The following is a 21,869-nucleotide window of genomic DNA, read 5'->3' on the forward strand; positions in this document are numbered from 1 at the left end:
TGACTAGGATGTAGTCAGGTTTCATCCAGGTAAAATCTGAGCTGTATTGGGGTTAACCTAGTCAGCTGTTTATGTCAAAATGTCTCTCAACCAAGATTTCCACCCCCTAGATGTCTAGATTCCAGCTTTTCCTTTTTTGCTCACTGGGATTTTGCTGCATCATCATCAGTAATTGATAATATTCGACTCACCAACACCTTTTCCTCTTTTCCCCTCTGCCCATCCAAGCAAATAATTTATTTTGTGTAGCACACACTACTTACTCCTGCAGACATACATACACATACACTCTCAGAAAAATGGTTCCAAAAGGAATCCCTTGATTCCATAGAAGAACCATATCTAGTTCAAGGGTCAAATGGTTCTTTGTCTGGGAGCTTTCAGGCTTCAAATATATGATAGTGGGTTCCATAAAGACCTAAAAATGTTCCTCTGTGTAGACAAGCCAAAGAACCCTTTTTTTCTGAGAGTGTACACCTGGTCATCTAGAATTGCATTAAGGTGTCTTGACAGGCACAGCAGTTTCAGGCAAATGCATAGCTTCTGAATCCCAAGAGAGGGAGAGAGATCTGGTGTGAACTGTGGAGAGTAAGCCCTGCTCACTCCTGCTATTAGACGCACATTTTAATTTCAGCATCGTCTCAATGCGTGACCCCCCTATTACAGTACCTTCTGTCTCTTGCTCCCTCTCAACCCCCTCATGCCTTTTCACTCTACCATGCAATCACTGTCTCTCTCCCGCCTTCTTTCAGTCTCTCCAAGGACAAGTTCATCAGGCCTATTTCCTGAATTAATGCTTAATCAGACCCCTACTGTACCTCCACCTGCCACTCAACAGGGCCTCTCCATTATATGGTTGCCTTGGTTGCAAATTTTGAACCACAACATCTTGCCCATTTTAAAACCAATCTCAATGCCATTTCTCAGATTTACTACAATGGCAACGGGCTCGCCGACTATTGATTTTGGTATAGCTACGTGGCACCATTACTGCGTTATAGATACATCTAAAACATTTTCCTAAAAAATTAAAAGGGTTTTTTTGCACCAATCATTCTGTCAATCAATTCAGAGGCATATCGGCTTTTTCTAATTTCATGACGGTATAATTTATTACAATTCTAAATTTTGCCCCTAAATTTAATGTGAAAAATAGCTAATAGACTTTACAGTGCACTACAGTAAGATTACAAATTCTTTGAGAGGTTTGAATCTTAAACAATCTGCCCAGTGATGCGCACAAGTTGTTTGATGTACAGTAGACATTATACATGGCTGTAGCAGTTGTCAGAGATTTGTGCTGATACTTCTTGATGGAGACCAGGCTGATGTTAGTGTGAGGGCTGAAAAATGTAATGTCCTGTCTTTTGAGGCTTTCTGCAAATGCAAACATTTTACTTAAAACATATTTTTTGTGATTAATTTAGACTAATTCTATTCTGCTCAGCCGGTTACATTAATCATGAACAGAGTCCTTGAAATGGTTTTATGGAGTAAATTACCACAGAACAATAACATAATATGAAGCGTTTTACCATGTCATTAGCCATTTTTGAAAGACGTACGCTTTTTAATGCAACCTTGAATTTGCAGTCCTACTTGTTTTGTCAGTGTAGATTTGTGATGGATTTTCTTCACTAGAAACATCCCCATGTTTTGTGGAATGAGTGCAGAGACCTTGAGTGAATACATTACCTTGAAAAATATATAAAACATATAGTTAAATTAAAACTTTTCACATTTTTTTTTTGTCCCAGATTCTGTAAAAACGGATGAGTGACTACAAGAGGGCAGGAGCTCTTTAATATCGGGCTGTTTGTCTGCTTCCTCCATCTTTGTCCGCCACTTACAGCACCTCTAAGGACACCTAAGCAACTGAAAGGCTGTTGAGAGTAGACTGATAAATATAGGTACAGTCCATCTGAGTGGCTCAGGTGGTGGAAGTAGAGTGAAGTCCCAAATAAACAACTTCAATGGGACCAGAGGGAAGGTGGATACAGGAAAGGTCAGAAAAACCCATAAGAATTCAAATAAGCCTGGCAGCTGACGGAATTAAAAAATGGGAGCATGCAAATTAATTGATTTAATTAACCATTTTGAAAAACCTTATTTACAATGCAGTCCGTAAGTATTTGGACAGTGTTACAATTTCTGCTCTTTTGACTCTGTACCCTAGCACATTAGACTTGAAATTAAACAATGTGCAGACTGTTGCCCCTATTTGAGGGTAAATACATAAATTCTTGGTGATTTGTATACAAATTACATCCCTTTTTTACATAGTCCCCCAATTGTAGGGGAGCAAAAGTAATTGGACAGTTGGCTTCTCAACTATTTCTGATTAGTTATGCGTATTCAATCACTTCCTTCATGCATGTACAGTAATAGACAGCTTTCAGTATCTAGTCGTGTTTCTAGGCTTTTGATTGAATAGAAATGTGCCAATGAAAGTCAAGGATGCCATGATGAGAAATAAGAAAAAAAAAACAGTCAGAGGCAAACAGGCCAAAATGCCAAAAACCCAAAAACAGTTTGGAACGTCATTAAAAAGAAAGATACTGGACCACTGGTGTATGTTGGGGATAATTGCCTTGGTGTGGGATGAAGCACTGTCCACACATTAATTTCCTGATGTACTTATAAATTGGATTAAGTTAATTTATTCTGACCCAAAATCAGCTATCATTGTGAATGGTTCAATGTCATCCATATTTTGTATTAACAGAGGGAAAAGCCAAGGCTGCCCCCTATCACCACATATGTTTGCCCTTGTTATGGAACCTTCAGTTGAAGCCATTGAATGTAATGGAAACATACAAGGCATTCAAATTAAAGGATGCGTACATAAAACTGTTCTGTATGCGGATTCAGTTTTGGTCTTTCTGTCCAACCCAAATACCTCAGTGTCTGAACTTACACCAATCAGCCACAACATTAAAACCACATTTTTAAACCATTTTTTTCATGATTAAAAATGCTTTAAATTTTTTATATTTAAAAAGAATAAAGACCGCATGGGATCAATTCCTTAAGCAGTACCATGTAATTCCAATGGAGGGAAGAAGGGTGAAACTGGGGGGTGAAAGCCTGCCCATTAGTTCAGTTCTTTGCCAGATCATAATGTGCTTCAGCCATTCTTTCCAGTGTTTACCGTGCTTGATCTTCCATCTAGCCACTCTACCATAAAGGCCTCATTGATGAAGTGAATGAGAGCATCCGGAAAAAGATTCTCTGGTCAGATGAGTCAGAAATTAAACTCTTTGGCCAGAACTACAAGCACTATGTCTGGCACTGCTCATTACCTGACTAATACCATCCCTACGGTGAAGCATGGTGGTGGCAGCATCATGCTATGGAGGTGCTTCTCAGTGGCAGAGACAGGGAAGGATGAATGCAGCCAAATTCAGAGAGGTCCTCAAAGAAAACCTACTCCAGAGTGCATGTGACCTCAGACTGGGGCGGTTCAACTTTCAGCATGACAATGACCCAAAGCATACAGCCAAGGCAACGCTGGAATGGCCTCAAACCCAAAATCTGTGGAGAGACCTGAAGATGGCAGTTCACAGACACTTCCCATCCAATCTGACAGAAGTTTAGGGGATCTTTTAGAGGATCTGCCAGGAACCATGGGAACAACTGCCCAAATCCAGGTGTGCAAAGCTTGTAGACTTACCCACAAAGACCCAAAGGTGTAATTGCTGCCAAAAGCGGCTTCTACATAGTACAGAATTAAGGGTCTGAATACTTATATAAATGAGAGATTTCAGTTTTTTTGAATCTCACTTTGTCAATATGGTTTATTGAGTGTAGATTGATGGGCAAAAATAGCAATTTTATCCATTTAAAATTCAATCCACAACACAATAAAGTGTGCAAAAAGTGAAGGGGTCTGAATACTTTAGGCCTACGGCATGTTTACCTCGTAGTGGGCGACACGCTGGGACTCAGAGATTAGCTGGGCATTGCAGATGTTGCAGTAGCTCTCAGTGAAGAGACTTCCGTCACCAACCCCCGCTGACTTCATCTGCACACATGGACACACAAAAAAGAGGTGAGCTCCTATAAACACATGGGCACATGCATACATGCACACACACATGCACACACACACACAAAAGAGGTGAGCTCCTATAAACACATGGGCACACGCATACATGCACACACACATGCACACACACACAAAAGAGGTGAGCTCCTATAAACACATGGGCACACGCATACATGCACACACACATGCACACACACACAAAAGAGGTGAGCTCCTATAAACACATGGGCACACGCATACATGCACACACACATGCACACACACACAAAAGAGGTGAGCTCCTATAAACACATGGGCACACGCATACATGCACACACACATGCACACACACACAAAAGAGGTGAGCTCCTATAAACACATTGGCACATGCATACACGCGCACACACAAAAAAGAGGTGAGCTTTTATAAACACATGGGCACACGCATACACGCACACACACATGCACATGCACACACACAAAACCAGCTGAACATGTAGTGTAGTGCTGTACAAAAACCCAGGAATACTGAATCTCGTAAATGTTGATTCATCTATTGGAACACATTCTCTCCCCCTTTATATTGTCTCTTAAATCATAAAGAGGGTATGATGGGAGCTATAAGGAACTATAAGGAGCTATAAGGCTCAAGTCTTCATAATTTAAGGGGAGAGATTTTGTCTTTTGTGAAATTCTGTTTGTGTAGAGAGATGTAACGGAACAAAGTGACCTCATATTACATTCATTTTTCAGATCCACAGTGACGTACAAATAAAAGTCCATAAGTGCATCCATTAGTTTTATAAGAGCAGCAGTTACCACAGAAAAGGAAGATTTCCCCTCTTAGTCAGTATCAGGGTAGCAATAAACTGTAGAAACAGTATCACTACTCATACAATAATTATCCAGACAAAGAGTCATCAGTCCTGTCATCTTCAGGATTAAAAGCTACTCTTCTCAGTGCTAGAAGAGTGGGTCTAGGTTAAGGGAGCCTATACTGTAAAAAATTGTACAGTAAATGTCTGTAAAATAGTGAATGTAGAAAAATGTACACAGTTGTAATGACACACAAATATATTAAGCATAGGCCTTTTACCCTATTTTAATTTATTGTTATCGGCAATTCCATTGTATAGTTCAGGCAATCCAGTTGCCAGTATTTTACTGCTAAATCTTTTTACAGTATAGGGACAGTATAATGTTAGAGAAACTATATGAGATTCTTAATTGGTAGTTCTTCCAGTAATAATTAATTGAGTGGATGATAACGTTGTTACCTCCCTAACTACCTCCCAGTGAGTATACGTTTTAATCAGCAGACTTGCGCAAAAACACACAAGAAGGTGCCTGGCTTTTAAAATACAGTTCAAATTGTCATAAATCTCCTGATAAATATTTCCCTATCCATTAATTATTTGAAACCTCTACATTATGTTTACTATCTTTCGAAAATATATGGAAAGAGCTCTATCCTCCCAACTGGGTTCTAAGTTCATTTGCCCATGCCTAGTTCACAATAACTGCTCAAATTCAATAGTTAAAATTCCTTGTGTGCATCATGCCAATATCATGCGCCTTCCTGACATTTTTTTATTTAAATGACATTTATATTACTTCAGTCGATATTGGATTAACCATCAAACTTTCCATAAATATCAGGTGCACAATCTGCACAAATGTCAGAGCTTTCAAACGTATGCCCATAGCTACTTGAGGAACAGAATTAATAATGATACCAGTCGCCATGGCAATGACAGTTGGCCACAGCAGTCATCTATGCAGCCATGGCCCCCGAGGGGCCAAAGTGGCAGCAGGCTTATGTTCCAGTCTAGCACTTTTCCATCCAATTATCACAATAAATAATGATTTCACGTGATACACTTTCTAATGATTCTCCCAGCTCAAATGTAATGTGGTTTCCAAACATCAAACATGTGACAGTATTTTACTGTCATGCAGTACACAAATGTAACCCTTCATATTTTTGAATCCAAATTTGCGTGACAAATGCGCAGCTGGAATGAGGCACATCAAACTGAGATTCAAACTGAGTTTCAGTCTCATATTGATCTTCACACACAGTCTGTGTTTTGACTTCACCCACAATCCGTGTCTGTGTTTCAATTTTACACAAAGTCTGTGTCTGTTTTGTGGTTTTTGATGTTGACTGTGACTCTTACCTAAGCCTGTGGGTGCAAATAGCACGAGAGTTTTCGAAGCTCATCTGGACAGGGCTGGGTATTCTGTCTGTAATGATATCTGAAATCTGCCGGTGGCTTCTGGCAGAATTCTACCCAGCATTGCTATTGTTCATGCATCGTTGTCAACGATAGCTGTGTTAGCAGGTGGCTTTGATGATGAGGTTTTGGCTGGGAGAAACTTGACAAAATAGTTTGATGCAAATTTGTAGAGACAATTCAAACATCATGTATTTTCAGTGGGCCTGTAGGCATCTGATGTTGTATCGGTTGACACAGACATAGTATCTTTTCAACCATTTCTCCATTTTCAACAACATTATAGCTTTGATGTTTGCAAGCTAGCTTAGCTGTGCGTAGGCACATACGATGTTTAAGACCTTTTTCATACAGTATCATGACCACTGTCAATCAGCTTGCACTGGCTTTGTGGGGTTTTTTTCATTGTCACCTATTAGGTGTAGTAGGTGTGGGGAGTAGTAAATTAATATTTTGCAACACTTACCTGCCGGCAGGCAATAATGCTTAAAATGAAAATGAAGCACTGTTTAAAAAGGAGTAATTGCAGTTCTTTTTGTTTACCCCCAACGTCCCTCCACATATCACTGAGGGCTTGCATACACACTTTTGTAAATCTGGCCTTAGGGCATAGACTACAACAGCCAGGAAAACAAACAAAGAATCAGGAAGCCCTGATCCCCATTTTACAAAGCAGTGTTACAGAGCTAGCTGAATAACTGTGCAGAGTAAAACCCAGTACAGCTGTTTTTACTTCGATCCATGTTCCGGATTTGGCAGTGTTCCAGGTTTTACTCAGTGCAGTTGTCCACCTAACTCAGTAATCCTAATGGGCTCCAGCGTTGTTCCATTTTCTTTCTGAAATGAGAATACTCAGGAACCTGGTTTCTCAACAAATCTGAAGAGTTCCCGCGGAAGAATAAATAGAACAAGAGCCCGCTGTCTTGGCAACGTGCCCGAGCTGGCCTGACATTACCCTTCACCAGTCTCTCTCCCTCTCCCCGCACCATACCGTACAGCACACACGCCATGGCATGCACTGTGCTTAACCTTCCGGAAAATGATCATTCCTGGGGTCAGACGGACCAGGCACGAAGCCACTGCACACTGAAGCTCCCTGCATCTCAATTGTCACGGTTCTCCGACATCCCATCATCCCCTGGGACACATGATCAGGCTGGGTACACATCTAGATGCGTCATAGCATGGACTACGATTGGATGGGTGGGGGTCGGCTGGTGGTCAAGGGCAACGGGGGGAACGGCTGCTACAGTCCAATAGATATAGAATTGACAAAGTACTGCAACAGAATATTTGTCAAACATTCTTCAGCCAACCCCCTCTCCTGCTTGCCTTTTAGTCTGCTACCCCCCCCACCCCCCGAACCAATCTCACGTGTCCCCGATTTAGTGAACAGAGAGCCCAGCTCAGCCCAGCTTTCTGATGAAGGCACCGTTGTTCAATCATGGCTGCTCCAAGGCCATCCGGACAGACGCTCATAAAAGAGCGGGTTTGTACACGCCCCTTGAACCCGCCTGGACCATCCCCCCACCTTCCACTCCCCCTCCCCATCCCCCTATCCTATAATCACAGCCCAGATATTCTACAAGGTCTACAAGGACTGCCTTCAAAGGACACAGAGAGTCCCTGCCAAATATATTTCAGCCCAAATGGGAGTTTTTCTTCATCTCTGGGCATCCCTGGTGGCTCCTTAGTGTGCTTCAACCCCCCAAGATTAGAGCTTACTGTACAGTGTAGGGAATAATGACCACTCTTCACTCTGAAGATTAAGCCCTCAATCCTCAGAATGAAAAGGTACCTGAATTTTAAATTGTGTGATTCCAAGATGTTGGTTTTCAAAGGGTCAAAGGGGACTAGTGGCTAGTGACTTTGGGAATGCATGCAGTACTGAAAACACACAGACACCGACAACTGCACTGCAACCCCCCCCCCACTCAGACATGCATGACCTCACGCTACACTGTATCTAGGGCATGTTGGCCTATCAGAAGGGAGAGTGCTGTGTAGACCCCACCATGCCATTCCCCCTACTCCTCTAGAGTATTTGTACCAGGAGATCCAGTCTGCTTCTCCAGGCCAAACTTTCTCCAGTCAGCATTACAGCAATCCACACTATGTCACAAGCAATTACACAATTAACCTTTGTTCTTCATACCCTGTTTATTTGCCTTGGGAAACTAGTGAAAAAAGGCATCTACATCTACAGATCTGAAAATAAACAATTTCAACAGAGGACACCTACAAAGATCCAAAGAGATCCGTGCTATGGCCGAGCTTGCCTGGTGTCACTGGTTATAAATATCTTTTTCACAACTTTGGGTTTGAACCGTGGCACTCAAAAAAACAGCGCCGTTCCTGCTCAGTCAAGTCTGCAGCAGGATAACGATCCTCGCGGATATAACAGGCTGTCGTCGACTGAGTGAGACATCCGAGTCCGCTTGAATGAGAAATGAATGTCAGGCCTTGGGCTCCCTAACAGCCAGCTGTAATATTAAACTGAGCAGCAAGCGCAGAACATGGCATGCTTGCTTGTTTTTCTCCTTAACCCTTTGAGGTGTTTGGTTGGTAGATCTTCAGTTGTAAAAATGGTATGCGAGAATGTCACCCTGCTGTAAATTCCAGCTATGTAAAATGTAACTGGTCAAGCTGGTCATAAACTGGCCTAGCTGAGCTGGTCAACTAGCATGGCCAAGCTAGTCATAAAGCTGGTCTAGCTAGGTATCAGCTGGTCAACCTCATAGTGCTGGTAGCTTGTGTGAGCTGGTAGCCGGTCAACTCAAAACAGCTAGAGCTGGTTAAACCATGTCAAGCTGGTAGCTGGTCTTAACTGGTCCACCATCTACCAGCTACTTCAAATCCAAGCTGTTTTTTTCAGCAGGGCTGAAAGCAATAGAGTTCGAGAACTTGGAATTCTGAATCGTTCCAAAAAACCTACTGTTCAGAAGAGGAAGTGTACAGCCCTAAATAAATAAAGACCGTTGGTTGTAAAGACGGTATTTTCCACTCGCAGAGAACGGCAGGCTTTGCCTCACATGACCAGTCCTTGGTGGGCTCAGAGAACTGCGTTCCAGCTGAAGGGTGGCGATGCTGAAAAGTTGATGAGCGCAGTGGCGGAAGCATCTCAGACAGCACATAAAAAATGTAACGGCATGTAGAGATGAAAAGGATCTGGCACGACAGAGCAGGGATCTCAACCCCCCCCCCTCCCCTTCCTTTGATGTAAATGAAGAGGTTTCAAACCATGTGAGTCTCTGTAGGGCTCAATAATTTATACACTTAAGATGCTCCAATCTCGGGTTTGTCACCTGAGGCTGCCCATTTCTCTACCCCTTGTTCTCTCTCTCTCTCTATCTCTCTCTCTCTCACACACACTCTCTGACTCTCTCTCCCTTCATGTGCAGCCACTGTTGCTCGCGGCTCTTGGTGATTTCGCTTGCATCCCCCCTTTCTCTGTCACAGGTGGGGGTCAGTTTATAGGTCACCATAACCGCAGGTAGACAGGGGAAAGCCAAGCAGTGAGACCTCAGAAGAATGTGTACTGGTTAATTACTTCCCACAAATTGGCAGAGTGCTCCCTCAACACACCCCCTACACATCTCTGCTGCCCAATATAAAATGGCCTTATTAAGGAAAAATAGTCAAATAATAATTGGTGTCTCTTGACTACTAAAAGCTGCCTCAGCTTCAGAGCTTTCATTGTTTTCAAGCTTTTCTTAAAGCTTTTTATACAAACCTTTATTGTGTTTTATACGTGTAGGCTTGTCCCATTGCTGAAATCAATGATACCAATTCCGGCTGAGAGCAAGCTTTTCCAATAGTGGGTTCTGCCAGCCATTGCTTCTTTCATAGCTGTCATTGTGTTGGACGCCTAGGGTTCATTTCCTGGCAGACGTATGGTGCCCAGTCAACCACTTAAGTCACTCTCACGCAGTGAGAGGGTGGCAATTCTTGCTGACCGTAGCCCTCATTGGTTGATGCTTCACTACGGATGGTCAATTTTACACTGGCCCTCCAGACTCTCTGAATTGGCACAGCCAGTATTAGACTGAGGACCGTGGGGCGTGTCACTGCACTGAGGTCTAGTGTTTTTGCTGGAAGCACTGCACAGAAGTAGCAATATAATTTCTCATACAAAACACAATATTATTGTTGTCATTCTTGCCAAAAGTCTGAAGTCAAGTTGATTATTTGAGAAGGAAAGTGGGAGGGCTAAATTCTGTATTGGATAGCAGTGGCCCTTCCTCCACTGGCCCCCACCCATCTGAATCACAAAATGAAAACTGTTATTTTACCCACAAATTTTTGCACAAATTTCTGCAGGTTTCTAGCTACCTGCGGACACACAGGATGTGGACAATATAACTAATTTCCATGGAAATTGACCTCAACTGTCAACATATTCAGTATTTCACTGTGTGACGGTGTTAATTGTTTGCCACTAGAATAGGGAAATTTGAATTGACTGCTGTATAATAAGCATTATTTCAAGGGGATAATTGGTCCAATTTTAAATTTCTAGCCTTATGAAACTGAAACAAAATGTTTTTTATTAAAAAAAGATGTATAGATTAGGAAGGTCAAGTTGTTACAGCCACATCTGCTAGAGCCATTAAAACTGCATATTTCCATCTCGAAATGTATAAAAGGCCGATTTCACAAACTGAACTTTGAACAAAGAAGGTGTTACTTATTTCAATATTTAAACAATCCAATTGGCTTAGCCTTCATGGATATTCATGCAAAAAGGCTTCAGGTTTTAATAGTCAATTCTACATTTTTTAAACCTGTGCCTCAAACCTAAGAGCAGTGAGCACTGCCATCAGAATTTAGTACGTTTTCAGACATTCCCTGACATGGTGAGAATAATCCAGCCAACAGTATCTTGTCAAGCACAGACCAGCACCATGCTACCTGCCTTTGAAGGATATGGACAGAACAGGTAGACTCAGACACAGCGAGTTCCTTTCACACCAATAAATTGAAGTATAATACATTTTTTGGGCCACTGTGTCACTTAGGATCGTGTTTAAAAGCTTTTTATGAAGAGGCCGGAAATCCTCTTTTTAGGTTGCCTCTGACACAATTTATATTTTGTGAAAAACAGGGTGAGAGATTCACCCCAAAAGACTTGGCCAGGGAGACCCCGAATCTTTACCCCAACTGACCTCAAATCTCCATCACAACCACACACTCACCCAACTATAAATCTCCATCACAACCACACACTCACCCAACTGTAAATCTCCATCACAACCACACACTGACCTCAAATCTCCATCACCATACACTCATCCCAAATCTCAATCACAACCACACACTAACTTCAAATCTCCATTACAACCACACACTAACCTCAAATCTCCATCACAACCAAACACTAACCTCAAATCTCCACCACAATCACAAACTAACCTCAAATCTCCATCACAACCACACACTCACCCAACTGTAAATCTCCATCACCAAGCACTCATCCCAAATCTCCATCACAACCACACACTCACCCTACTGTGCACGACTATAAAAAACCACATACTCACCCTCCATTTAGCCCACATTTCCATCACTCTGCCACCCCCGGTGGAAAGAGAGAGAGAGGGATTTGAACAACAAAAATACTTCTAAATTCACTCCAGAAGGTGCAGGTCTTTGTGCAGAAGGCACAGGCTGCCCTATGTGATGCTCCCCTGCGTTCTCTCTCTCTCTCTCTCTCTCTCTCTCTCTCTCTCTCCCTTCTATGGAAAAGGATATGTGCGAATAGAGCTGATGTTCAGTTCTTCCAAACACTAAATAACATAAATCCACTTATCAGAGAAAAGACAGAGTAACCTTGAGAGGAGATAGATAAAATAGTGAGTGAGATGGAGAGCTACACACAGGGCTACCCTTTTGTTAGGACATAGATATTGAGCTTAGGCAAGTTGCTCTTAGACTGTGCAGCCTCACTAACTGACTATACACATTGCACATTGAAGTGTCCCTGAGCAAGACACCTAACTGCCAAATGGTTGGTGCCTTGCATGGCAGCTAATCGCCGTTGGTGTGTGTGTGAATGGGTGAATAAGAAGCATCAGCGCTTTGAACAAAGGCACTATATAAATGCAGACATTTACCATTTACCATTTAATACCTCCCCAGTTCCTACCAAAAAAATACTCATACCAATTGATGTATTGATATAAACACACCTTTCAACAAATTTTATACAGAAGGTTCCAGACACTTTCATATAAAGTCTGTACCAGCAGCCACGTCATTTACTCTGCAGTCCACCAGCAGAGCAATTGCAGAGGAATACAAGTATTGCATATCTGGTGCAGGTGTACTACCCAATCAAACATCAATCAGTCCAGTACATGATGAGACAACAGTCCTGCCGACTGGTGCCCTCCATCCTTGGGAAACACTATATCCTATTATGCATAATGCAGAGGAGCTGTTTTACTCAGTCTTCAATGATACACATTTTGGACTGTGTAAAAATTAAGATCGCTTTTTTCTAAGCATAACTAAACGGCCAAACAGCAGCATAAGCAGCTCAGTGAAGAAACTGAACGTGGTACTCATGTAGAGTAGCTTCTTTTAACATCTCCAGTAAATAGCTTTAGGCAACTACATTCCCAATGCATTCAGAAGCTTACGGTTGAACTGCCATAAATTTCAAATAAAAAGTTATGCCTGATACTGACACTTGTGATGTTAAAGCAAAAATCAGTGCAAACTAACACAAGCTCTCGCCAAGCCCAGAGGCTCAGAAACAGCTTTGCCTGGTCAGGTTTTCCACAATCAAATGGTTGTAATGCTCCGATGGACGCAGACTGGCTGTTTCACTTTGTCAACAGCTAGCAGAACTACATCCCATTGACAGACATGGAATGTGAATTCATTATCAGTAGCTGAGCAATTGAAGCCTTTAAAAAAATTATAATAAGCAGTAATAGCAATAACAATAAAACTTAAGGGTTCTGGTGGCTCCATAATGGCGTTGGCTACAGTTCCCCTAGATAAAGACGCCGGCTAAGTAAATACGTAATATAATAATCATTTCTATAATTGTGCATCCCTCTTCACACACGGATGCAAGGAAGCACAGATCACAGTTGGACAGGCAAAGCATTGTGGTCCTTCCCTGCAACCCCGAGAGAGACACTAGGAGGAGAAGACATGAGTGTAATGAGTCCACCTGCTCTCATAAAACATACACATTCAATGTTTTTCTTCGACTTTATTATACAAATCAGGCTAATAATAGCAAAAGGGGAAATGCCTGCGGCTTGGTGTCCAGGCAACATGGCAGTTTATGGCATTTATATTATGGGCGTCTCCTTGGTGATAACTGATAACAGTGAAGCAGGCAGAGACCACAAGCAAAAAATCTTCAATATATTGACGGAGAGTAGTAGTAAAAGTGTTAGCATTTATTAGTAGTTTGTAGTTATGGACTGAATTGTTTTGGCTGCATATATTAACAGAAAATTTCAAATTAAAATCACCATTCTGAAAATCCACTCCCTTCAACGTTTTCATTTTCAAATGTGCAGTGCAGAAAAAAAAAAGGGTATTTGACCTTTGGGTGCTGTTTGCTAAATGATGGTTATGCAACACCTGCAGAAGTACTAAATAGGCATTCATAAAAATTGATACCAAAACAGACAACAATAGGCTGTCCTTTGGCATGATTCACATCAAATATGGCTGAACCACAGGATACTAAACATGAATGGATGGTGACATATAATTCCCTGTGCTGTTTTATGTTGGTTGGCATCGATGTAAACGAATGCTTACAGCACGTAGAGATTATAAATTAAACAAACCCCATTGTGTTCCCATAAAGCCCTGTTTCATCTAGGGAAATCAAAATTGAAATATATTATCAATTCTAATTAAAATGGACTTGTACCACCGGTGAGGATTAGTCATGTGACTTGCTCAAAGAGCTTCATTTCGATAACTGCAGAAAAAAGCAGACTGCTGCAGGCCGGCTCAGGGCAGTGTCCATGCTGGAACAGCTTGTCAATCACTGCACTGCTCTTGTTCTTGGTGTCCCTAAAACAAGGTCCTCTTTGAGGCAGGGCAGTAAACAATGGTGTGGTGGATTGACCATTCCGGGCGTAAAGCCATGCCCCCTCTGTGACATATAAATCTCCAAAAATGGGGGAGGGCAGACCTCCATACAATAGGTGAGATGCCAACTCTCACCAGGGCATTCCCTGATGCACAGAGTTCTTAACGCACTAAAATGAAAGTGGCGGTTCCGAGCCTACAAATTCTTTGGATGAGTTAAACGGCCATGTTAAACGACGATGTTAAACAACGTCCCAACTCGCTGTGGTTGTCAAACATCCCGTCGCAAATATCTGATTCTGCCCCAAAGCCCCTCTGACAATCCCACAAAAACTCTCTATATCTGGTCACCTAGTTATTCCCCCTACACTGGCTACACAATCCTGTGCATTCTCCACTCACTCACTTAGATTCCCCATGGGAGTTCTCAGTTGACCTACTCAACTAAATTAAAAAAATAAATATGACATCACTGTTTTCTGGTGTTGCTGCTGCTGCTGGATATGAGTCAATGGGGCTGAGCTGCTTCACTCGAACACCAGTAGGAGTGAAGTGACAGACGTTTTCCGCTAGGGCTGGGCACAGGCATTGCATTACATTACATTACATTAATGGCATTGGGCAGATGCTCTTATCCAGAGCGACGGACAGTTGATTAGACTAAGCAGGGGACAATCCTCCCCTGGAACCACCGACCAGTCATGTACCTTAACCACTACGCTACAGGCCCGGTACAGGCCCAGTTCCTCTCCCTGAGGTTAAATTTAGCCTTCATCTGCCAGGGGAACCCTGTAAGATCAGAGTGAGTCTCATTCAGCCGGGTATAAAGCAGTGTGAAAATGAAATTTGGCATTTTGTGAATAATAATGATTTTGGGGGACTGGAATGGAAAATGAAAGAGGAGGAGCACTGGCGAAAAGAGAGGGAAAATGCTGGCGAAAGAAGGCTTATGCACTGTGATTCTATCTCACCAAGTTTCACAGCGCTCACCCTTAGCTGTGACTGAAAATGGCCCAGCTTTCACCTAGTCCTCCCTGAAACAGGGCAGAGAGCGGAGAATTTGACACGCAAACACACACACAGCAACACACACGCACAAGCTCTCTCTCACAGGGAATATTTGAGTGCGTGTTCTAGAATGGAAAGGCCAGAAAGCTCAGCTACATGTATATTGTATACACCAGCTATATGCTAAGGGGTAAGGAAGATGTAGCTTTTCAGACCAGCAAAGGTCACGGAGTGCTGCTTAAGACAGATGTTCTCAGAAACATGGCTACATTTTGCTATGACAGACTGTACGCATGTACCACACTGGAATTGCATGAGGATTGCAGTATCTGCGTTCTTGTCATCAGTCAGGGCAAAAGCTTACGTGCAAGGAACAATTACTATTACCTGGGCCGTTCGTCCCAACGTCAAACTTATCCTCTCTCCTTCTCGCTCTCTCTCTCTCTCTCTCTCTCACACACACACACACACACCCCAACACACAAACACAGACACACACAAACGCACACAGTCACCGACAGCCTTGCCTTTGCTGAGGTGCTAGCACATGGTATTGTGGTATTGTACTGGTTTTTTTTTTCTCTTTCAATCTCTTTAGTATTGATTTTGCAGTCAAGGTATATCATTTTATGATGTATGTATTTGTGTGTCCCCTGTTTAAGAGACCATTTGTTCCCTGTTTAAGAGACAGAAGAAGAAATTATGTGAAATACAAGAGTGCATACATATTCTCACAAAGCTAACTCCATACAGCACAGCCAAGTTGCCCTGGCACTAGGCTAATAATACTAGGTAATGCCATAAGCCTTTATCCGTGCAAGTGAGGCAATGGGTCTCTACTTTAATGTGCCTACTGTAATTCTTCAGAAAACTCATCATAAAGCCAACCATAACTTGCATACTGCTGACTTCAGATTCAGAAACCTCAGAGGCTCTTATTATTTCACCATTAAACAATTCACACCCTTTCCCTCAGTAGATTCTGAATGTTTTAACGCTGATTAAAACACTGATGAAATGACACGATCCGGATTCCCCTCCCACCTCCATCATTCTCCAAAGAGGAGTGAACAGCTTAGAGAGAGGGAGGGAGGGAGAGAGAGAGAGAGACAGAGAGAGAGAGAGAGAGAGAGAGAGAGAGAGAGAGAGAGAGAGAGAGAGAGACTGACAATGAACATCCATTCACAAAAGGTACAAAGACTTACAAAAGTTACAGATGGTGCAGGTTCTCGTACAGAAGGTACTGGCTGTCCTCCCCACCCTTTATTCCCTCTAGCTTTGGGGAGTGCATCCAACACAGATTTTACAATTCTGCTTCTGGCTCTTTCAAAAGGAACGGACCTGAGGTCTCATCAAATCGTACGTGCAGATATTTCAAATAATGTGATTAATATTATGAGCTACAACCTATATACTTTCTCACACATGCACACCTAAAATTGACAATTCAGGAAAGTCGCACAGGTGACACAAGCTAGGACTGAGGCAGAGTTATTTCTTTAAAAACTTTGAACAAATACCTGTCATACACAAGGCGCTACATTTTCAAAAGAAAAATAGATTTTTGTTCAAAGAAGAGAAAATATCACTCTTTGAAGTGAAATTTTGCCAAGAATGAATGGAACACTGTTTGCACAGCCCCCCCATAGTCATACCGAAATGAAGAAAACTCACAGCACACCGTCCAGAAACACTTCCATATCTCTGTAGCCCATGGCACTGTTTCATTAAGACCTTATGACCCGAGGGAATAATAGATGCAAACAAACGACAAATAAATAACTAAATAAATGCAATGAGGGTGCCCCTCTTTGAAACTGCATTTCAAATAAGAGTAGGCAGTTGGCCCTTGGGATAAACAGGCTCTATGATCACCAGAAAAGAAAAACGTGATCACGTTTGCATGGGTCAACTGCATCTCCTTGCATGAGGATAAATAATGCATATGCAGATAAGACTCCGCAGTCTTTAACTGGGATGAAGCATTTTAAGTAGCCCTCAGGTTTCAAAGTGATTTGAGCAGCTCCCTGCAAAGCACGCTACAGGTATTGAGTGTTACATTGAAGCGGTGGGCACTGTTTACTCCTGAGAGATGGCTGCAAGCTTTACATCCACACAGAATGTAACAATTACGAGTCATTTTAGGAGTGAATCATCTTTTAGATTGTCATCACATATCGAGCCTTCCCCTCCCCCGCACACATGCTTATCTGCTTCCAGTACTTGTAAATAATGTCAGAAACAGATTATAGTGAACGCTACAGTAACTGACAACCTCCCTATGCAGAAAGTGGCGTCGTTCTGAAGACCGTGCCCCTCTCCACCTTTCCACCACCATTATCACAGGATAATATCCTTGGTAAGAAATTATGAATGCAAACTTCTGTCGTGCATAAGCGCGTAAGCAAGTACATTTGGGCCGATATTTTCAGTTTTTATGAGCATCACATGTACTGTACAGTATAATTAATCATATAATCAGCTTCGGGATAACGACATTTAATTTAAGTTCACAAACTTTTAATTTGCATTGTCTGGTCTCCACATATTTCAAGAAAATTAGACTGGAACATTTGTGAACATAGAAGTGAAACGTTTTAACTTTGATGAATATACAGGATATAACGTGCCCTCAATAATCCACTGCACCATTGCGTGAAAAGTCCACTTGGGTCATGGTCACGTGAATAACGCAAACAAAGTTTTGTCCCGAAAACACTGACATGCTCAAAAATCTTAAATGATGCACAAGTAGACCTTGAACAAAAGCATGTGCACATTTCCCTGATTTAAGTATTAAACTTAATTTGCTATTTCCATATAGCACGAGCGGCGCACGGTAAAGGTTTCGCCGAGTTGTCTGCAGTATAGTTTTCTTTTTCGCGAAACACCTCAGGCAAATCAGATAAGAATTCCGACTCCAAGTGACATTAGAATCGTAAACTGTACTGATAGTACAAGCACCAAATGCAACAGCTAGTTACACACTGAACCACTGACGCATTCTAGGACTGACACACATCTTAAGTAGAGAATCACGACCCCGAGTCAATTAACTCACCCCGCACGTGCCTCTTCAAAATACACACGATCCAATTCTCAAACTAATCCAACTGTGAAGTTTCAAAAATTGTACATGCATCCAGAAAAGTTTAGGTGTGTTGGTGCGGGATAACGGTTTTGTTGTCCTTTCATCATCTCCAATATGCGCACAGGATCTTGACGACAGAAGCACTGGTACAGTAACTGGCGAAATTATTCTGCCCTACTGCTCCACTTGAATCGGGTCTTCTTGATCACATAATTTCAAATCTTCTCAAGACTGTAGGTATGTTGTTGCAGTAGAGGATCACACTCCCGGCTCTGGTTCTTTCGTATTGCATTGATATCGAAGCGGCTTGTTTGTTGTCTCACGAGGAGCGCCAGCGAAAGAGAGGGGGAGTGTACGCAAGAGAAAGAGAGAAAGGGAGCGAGTGTGGACCAGAGCAAGATAGTGAGAAATACACAAACATGCAGGTTGTGGCATAAGGAGCGTACCAGAAAGCCGTAGCCCACGTAACACCCTCCCGCACAATTATCAGCACTGTGGGAAAGATTTGAAGAAAACATGCACTATTATGCCGCAGCAGTTTCTTGAGCATGAACGTCAGAAGACGAGTCAAGGAAAGCACCGTTAGAGCGCGTGATATTTTAAGTGACATATTTTATATGCTGCAGGTTTGCATCACTCCATTGATGATGTCTTTTGCGAGATAGCTGGGCAATCAATCATCATTTTGGTTCGGACCGTGCCAGAGGCCATTGCTAATGGTGAGTGTAATCGCCCATATTATTTGCTGTCAATCAACCGAAGTCTCTGGCCTCTTAGCAAATGGGTTGGTGATAGATTTTAAATGTAGCGGAATGATGGTACAGTGGATAATGGAGTACCCTTCATACTGCAACAATGCCTCAAAACATAACCCCTGCATTAAATTAACAATACAGAGCACAGTTCTTTATAATCAAGTTAGATGTGTTTCTTAGGTGGCCACAGTCAGTGAGGTGAAACTCAAAAGCTAAAATTAAAATACAACATTTCCAAAGAAGTATAACTTACAGTACAATTAAAATAAAACTGGACCTCCCAAAATCCAATCAAATAGCATACACTGGAGATACCTGCCTTCTGTGATGGATGCTTCTCCACTGCATGGAATCGTTTAAGTTTAACTTGCCTCCACACATCAGACCACTGACAAATGTAACCGTGTAGACCGTTGAAGATTGCTCCTTTGAGATCAATACATGTAGGGAAGATTTGTTACACATATAAAGGCACAAGTATGCACACACGCACACACTCACACAAGCACACACACTCACACAAACACACACTCACACACACACACACACACACTGGAGCTGGAAACCCTCACAGAGAGAAACGCAATGTTTGGGGGGTGAATCGATTGCTTGATCAAACAGAACCTGCAAAGGACCATTAATTCTGGTGGTCAGAATGAGACCCTCTTTGACTTGTGTCCTACTGCATTACGAGAATACCACAGAGTGCACAGTGACTAAAGCAGTGCTTTAGACATCAGCCGGAGGAACCTAGCTGTGTAAAACAAGTGCAGAGGCAGCATTTCTCTGCACTGTAACACCTGTGATGTTGGCCATTTTAAAAACAATGAGTGACATTTATTTCCACACACTGAAATACTGAAATCTTAAGCCTGCTCAAGAGCTGTGTATTTGTGCAGCTATAGAGGTGTTCAGTGAACGTCATGCATTCCAATGCAGGCATGACGTTAACATGTAATGAATAGCAGAGCATTATTTTGTACAATAATTGTGGAAAAGGAGCTGAAAATTATGCTTTTTTGCTCTTTCATGTGTTTCTTTATAGAATTCACACAAAGCCTCTTCTTTTCTTACTGTCCCATTGTTTTTCATTTCCATTCAATGTTTTGCTGTTGAAGTTATTTGCATAATAAAAATGATTTAGTTGCTTCTGTGCTAAGAAGCGCAAAGAAGCACACTAGCAGTAAACAATAAGGGTCAAATACGTGATTTTAGCAGAGCTGACAGCTTACAAGCACAGAAGCTGAGCTAATGCAATGCAAAATAATGCAAATGCTAAGGATACACATGAATCACTAATGCCCATTGAAAAGCAAGTGGTGAAAAGTCCATGCTGAAAACTGAGAATATTGTGTGTTGGTGATGAAGAATTATTTGTAAACTAATACATGTAGGATATGCAGAAAATACTTGAAACCATTCAAGCTTAGCCATGAATTCAGATGACTACTGGACTTACCTGTCTTCCTTCACTTTAAATGAAAAAAACATTATGGAGTGAGTTATTTATATATTGATTCAACACTAATGTATGCCACTGATGTGTGTATCCCAGAGGTTTCATCATTTCTGAATTTGATTTGCATTATTTTTGACATTTGGAGTTTACTTAAGTTCAGCAATAGGGCCTGAATTGTTATTTTCATTTATCTCAGTAAATGCTAAAGGCAGACCAGCTTTCCTGGCTTCCATGTGATATTTTCAAGGAAAGAAATATACACCAACTCTTGGAATTGACCCAAACGCTGGGTAGATGTTTCATGCGGAAACAAAGACAGCTCGTAATACCAATTTCTTTATCCCATCCTTTATGACCTTGATGTCAAACTAAGTGTTTGAGCCAGATAAGCAAAAATAATTTTGCGGTTAATCACTTAATGAGATGGTAGGAATAATTGATTGACGTTAAGATGGTTTAAGTAACGGAACCCTGTGCTTGGAATGGCGGGGTGGCAGAGTTCTGCCATCTGCCCTTGGCATTCCGCCCTCCCTTCTTCCTCTGTCTCGGCCACCTGCGGAGGGGCAGCTGGTCATGTGACCTCGCAGCAAGGGCGACTGAGGTTTTGGGCACCCGGTGGCCAGGCTTGGCAGCCGTGACAGCAAACAGGTGCCGGCAGTGATGTCCCCGGTCCCTGGTACTGGAGGGAACTTAATTAACGCAGCTGGCCTGCCACAGAAATTCCTGAACCGGATGCACTGTGCAGCTCATTAGGCCCTCTGACGAATGAGGAGAACTGCCTTCCCTCACACGCACAAGAATAAATAACTTATTTGTTGCACACTCAGTGACCATTTCTTAGACTTCTTTTTTTACTTATTAAGTCTTCTGCTGCTGTAGCCTATCCACATAAAGGTTTGACGCGTTGCGTGTTCAGAGATGCTCTCCTTCATACCACTGTTGTAATGTGTGGTTATTTGCGTTACTGTCACCTTCCTGCCAACTTCCTGTCGGCCCTTCTCCTCTTGACCTCTCTCATTAACAACGCATTCATATCCACAGAACTGCTGCTCACTGGATGTTTTTTGTTTTTTGCACCATCCTCTGCATACTTGAGAGACTGTTGTATGTGAAAATCCCAGGAGATCAGCAATTTCTGAGATACTCTAACCACCCTGTCTGGCACCAACAATGATTTTTATTACATTCAAGTCACTTAGATCGCATTTCTTCCCCATTCTGACAT

The 21,869-nt window shown here is 42.1% G+C and overlaps 1 protein-coding gene across 2 annotated transcripts in view; it reads right to left on the reverse strand.

The window, feature by feature from the left end:
- LOC133122047 (zinc finger matrin-type protein 4-like) overlaps positions 1-18,774 on the reverse strand; it is a 74,051-nt gene extending 55,277 nt beyond the window's left edge. For both annotated transcript variants that reach the window (XM_061231716.1, XM_061231717.1), the window contains exons 1-2: positions 18,401-18,774; positions 3,920-4,024 (exon numbers count right to left, since the gene is read on the reverse strand). In XM_061231716.1, coding sequence (XP_061087700.1) covers positions 3,920-4,024 — 105 coding nt within the window. In that variant the 5' untranslated portion in view covers positions 18,401-18,774. The remainder of the gene's footprint in view (positions 1-3,919; positions 4,025-18,400) is intronic.
- Between the last annotated feature and the right edge of the window lie 3,095 nt (positions 18,775-21,869).

The sequence above is a fragment of the Conger conger genome, chromosome 2, assembly GCF_963514075.1.
Source record: "Conger conger chromosome 2, fConCon1.1, whole genome shotgun sequence".
NCBI lineage: Eukaryota > Metazoa > Chordata > Actinopteri > Anguilliformes > Congridae > Conger > Conger conger.